The 3,386-nt window shown below is 56.6% G+C and overlaps 1 protein-coding gene across 1 annotated transcript; it reads left to right on the top strand.

Annotated features, from left to right (window-relative positions):
* The first annotated feature begins 410 nt into the window (after positions 1-410).
* On the top strand, positions 411-2,603 carry LOC150017658 (secretoglobin family 1D member 4-like). Its single transcript, XM_090267230.1, has 3 exons — positions 411-564; positions 2,172-2,359; positions 2,574-2,603. The coding sequence occupies exons 1-3, from the start codon at positions 510-512 to the stop codon at positions 2,601-2,603; spliced, it is 273 nt and encodes a 90-aa protein (XP_090123356.1). The 5' UTR covers positions 411-509.
* Positions 2,604-3,386: the final 783 nt, after the last annotated feature.

Genomic DNA, 3,386 nt, shown 5'->3' with positions numbered 1-3,386 from the left:
TCACAGCGGTCACCACGCCACCGGCCTTTCTCTTCAGCTGCCCAAAGTGACCCGGCCCCGCAGGCATCATTTTGCACTAAAGATGCGCCGGAACCAAATATTGCAGGAATATCGGACGATCCTCTTCTCAGGGCCTGGCGCTAGGCTGAGACAGATGAGCAAAGCCAGAACGGCCTGCAATTAAGGAGCTAAAATCTAAGGGGGCTCCCATCCACCCGGTGAGTACACGTTTGTAAAACTCCAGCCTCGCTGTTTGCTACAAGAATCACGTGTGTGGTGCCGGCAATGCCTCTCGCTGACCAAGCCCCCGGGGTTGTGGCCCTGATGGATGGCACCAGGCCTCAGGAGGGAGGGAGGGCTGGACGCCAGGCCTTGTGACCTGCCACGTCCTATGTGGGTGGGACCAGGGAGGCTCACTTGGTACAAATAGCCCCGGGCTCCCCTGGCTGCTGAGGCCAGCTGCTACCTGCTCATCGTTGGCTAAAGCTGAACTCAGAGCAAAACCGACCATGAGACTGTCCCTGCCTGTCCTGCTGGTCACTCTGGCCCTTTGCTGCTATGAGGGTGAGTAACCTTCTCAGAACTAGGTAACTTCTTTGGGGAGCGGGGGTGAAGGCATGAGAATCCAGACCTTTCCCGCTGCGTGTGCACTAGCGCCCTGAGAGCTGAGGGCTCGTTGTATCCATTCCCAATACTCTGGAATTTGACAGAAAATCCTTGCAGACGCCTTTACGAGTTTCCCATCTGCAGCCTCTCTCCCCGCCTAGGACCTGTGGGTCAGAAGCAGCACAACGTAATATATTTGGTGGTGAGTCACGGTCCTGCCTCTCAGCAGCGCTGTGACTTGAACAAAATGCTGTCTCCGCGCGTCTCCTCTGATGTTGGTTTGGCAGCTGCCAGCAGGAGCAGCGCTGACGGCGGCGGAGGGAGACAGGCGTGTCCGAGGCCAGCCCTGGTCTCATCAGATGTTGTCCCTCCCAGAGTCTTTGGTGCCAGCCATGCCCACGGCTGTTGAACTCCGACATCGGACTCACAGAATGTTCCAGCAGGAAGGGTTAGGAGCGCTCTCAGTTCAAGAAGAGCCAGTGGGGTCTGACTGTCAATGGTCAGGGGGGGCAGCAGCAGCCCACACATCCTCCCGGGCTGCTCCTTTTCAGGGAGTCCGACCAGGATCGGTGGCCCCAGTGCTATCTTAGGGCCAGACTGGCTGCATTTCTAGGTGATCTCGAGCCAGTGATCCCCAAAACCTCGGCGAGTCCTCACGCCCTGACGCTGGCCTGAGTTCTTCTGACCCTTCATCTGACTTCCTGAACCTTCTTCTCTGCCCTGTGTGCCTCTGACCTGACCCTCTCCACGTCTCTGCAGAGGTGCTGTCTGGTCAGGTCCCATCAGAGCTGGCCGGGCACATCTGAGCAGCAGGTGGTTGCAAAGACATGGGTGTGGGGGGAGGGGCAGAGAACCCAGACCAGGAAACGTGGTGACTGCAGGTCTCAGCACAATCCCAGAGGACTCATAAGCAAACCCCAGTTGCCACCTCCCACCGTCTCTAAGGAATTCCGCACATCAGCGTCCAATAAAAGAGCCCGTCATGATCTGCGATGAGCTTCGGGTGTGTGAAACCTATGCACTCCTACGTTAAGCATTTGGCCCTCTTCACCCAGTGACAAAATTCTGCTGTTTAATTCAGTCTCTCAAGAGCCTCTTCCAACATTTAATAGTTTCCCGGCTCCTCTACAGACTTATTTCCCCCCCTCCGGCCTCTGGTAAGATCTGACTCTACCATTCAGCTTGGAAGACTGATCACTAACACCTCCGCTCCCCGAGTGTGGAAGACAAAAGAAGGTGTCACTCTACTGACAGGCAAACCTGAATTTCTGAAATCTAGGGAAAGCGAGTTTCAGCAGAGCGGGAGAGTCCTGGAAAGTCGGGGCTGTACTTAAAAAGGCTAAACCCTGGACTGGGCCTCGGTCCCCCAGTTTCCCAGCCAGAGCCCTGTGGCTTGTTCTGTCCTTTGAACAAGTGACGGGTTGTGGCAGTTTGCTTTGTCATTGGCGCAATTATGGGAAGAGACCATATATCCCCAGGTGTTCCTGTGTAGTTCTAACAACAGGGCCCCTGGGGAAAAAGGGACGTTCCTCACATCACTTGTATTTCATCTCCTTCTGCTCCAGCAAATGCAAGAGTCTGTCCAGCCCTTTCTTCTGAACTCAGAAGCTTCCTTTTGGATTTGCCTTTCTTCTACAATATCAAGGTTCAGAGATTTGATGCCCCTCCTGAAGCTTTCGCAGCCAACATGCAAGTGAAGCAATGCATAGACCATATAAGCTTCAGCAACAGAGTGAAAATTTACGATTTTGTGGTAAGTTCTTTTTTCTTTCTGCATAAAGGCTTCTGCTCAGCTGCACAGGCAGGAGGGAGGTCAGGGTCTGCTCTGTGGGTACAAGGTGGGGAGGCACCTGCCCCTTCTCTCACCTCTGATACCGTGGCCCGCGGCCACAGGGTGGATGATAACATGACGCCTTCTGAGCCAGACGAAGGCTGCACAGAGCACCTAGCGTGTTCCCCCTTCTCAGGTCACCTTCCGGGGCACCAGGCTCCCATAGTGCCCCGAGGAGGACACCAGGGCCCACGTGGTGATGCTGAAGGGCCAGAGGCTGCCTCCTCCCTGCCTGGGAGCTTTCCGGGGGTCAGAGGGCAAGCTCCCTCACCCAGGGGCACAGTCCCTGGGGACTCTCATGGGCGTGAGAGTGTGGCAGGGCAGACAGCAGGCGGAGGGGTTGACTGGCTGGGGGCTCTGCCAGCTCTCCCAGAGCCGAGGCCCCTCCCTGCACCTTTGCCCCCTTCCCACTCCTCACCGACCACGGCCAGTGGGCAGAGACTTCCATTGTGTGTTTAGGAAGAAACCAGATATTTAAAGGTGTCTCCCAGCCCGACTCCCCCTGGGTTAAGTTGGGCTTTTGTGCAAATTCCCGCAGCAGCTGGCGTATCAGAGTGGGGATGTCTGTGTGCCTTCAGGTTGAGATTCCCCCCTGGTGGCCGCAGAGCTCCCGCAGGCAGAATGTCCCACGTCCCCTCCCGCCCTGTCCCGGTCTCTCAACCCTGCGTCCCCTTTGGGGTGAAAAAGTACCATCCTAAGGCCTGGGACTCAGAGAAAGGAAATCCTGGGATGTTCGGTCCAATGCTTGACCCCCCTCCTGGCCCATCAGAGGCCCGAGTCCTGCTCTTGGGTCATCCGGGGTAGTTTGTCGGGCTGTGGGCACGGCTCTTTCCTGGCTTGCACGGTTTGTCGTGTCTGGACCAGGACTATGGCTTCCCACCCACACGGCCCTCCTGCCTGGTGCCTCCACTTGCTTTTGCTGGGCCCCATTTCCTTCACATGTCTGTGT

The sequence above is a fragment of the Furipterus horrens genome, unplaced genomic scaffold, assembly GCF_987537825.1.
Source record: "Furipterus horrens unplaced genomic scaffold, mFurHor1.1.pri manual_scaffold_2, whole genome shotgun sequence".
In the NCBI taxonomy this organism is placed as follows: Eukaryota; Metazoa; Chordata; class Mammalia; order Chiroptera; family Furipteridae; genus Furipterus; species Furipterus horrens.
The sequence above is the reverse complement of the archived record's forward strand: the minus strand, read 5'-3'. Positions and strand labels throughout refer to the sequence as shown.

Excerpts from the sequence above, each read along its gene's own strand:
- LOC150017658 (XM_090267230.1), top strand. The coding sequence starts at position 510 with ATGAGACTGTCCCTGCCTGTCCTGCTGGTCACTCTGGCCCTTTGCTGC. Across the intron at positions 565-2,171 it reads GGCCCTTTGCTGCTATGAGG|CAAATGCAAGAGTCTGTCCA; the intron begins GTGAGTAACCTT and ends CTTCTGCTCCAG. Across the intron at positions 2,360-2,573 it reads TGAAAATTTACGATTTTGTG|GTCACCTTCCGGGGCACCAG; the intron begins GTAAGTTCTTTT and ends CCCCCTTCTCAG.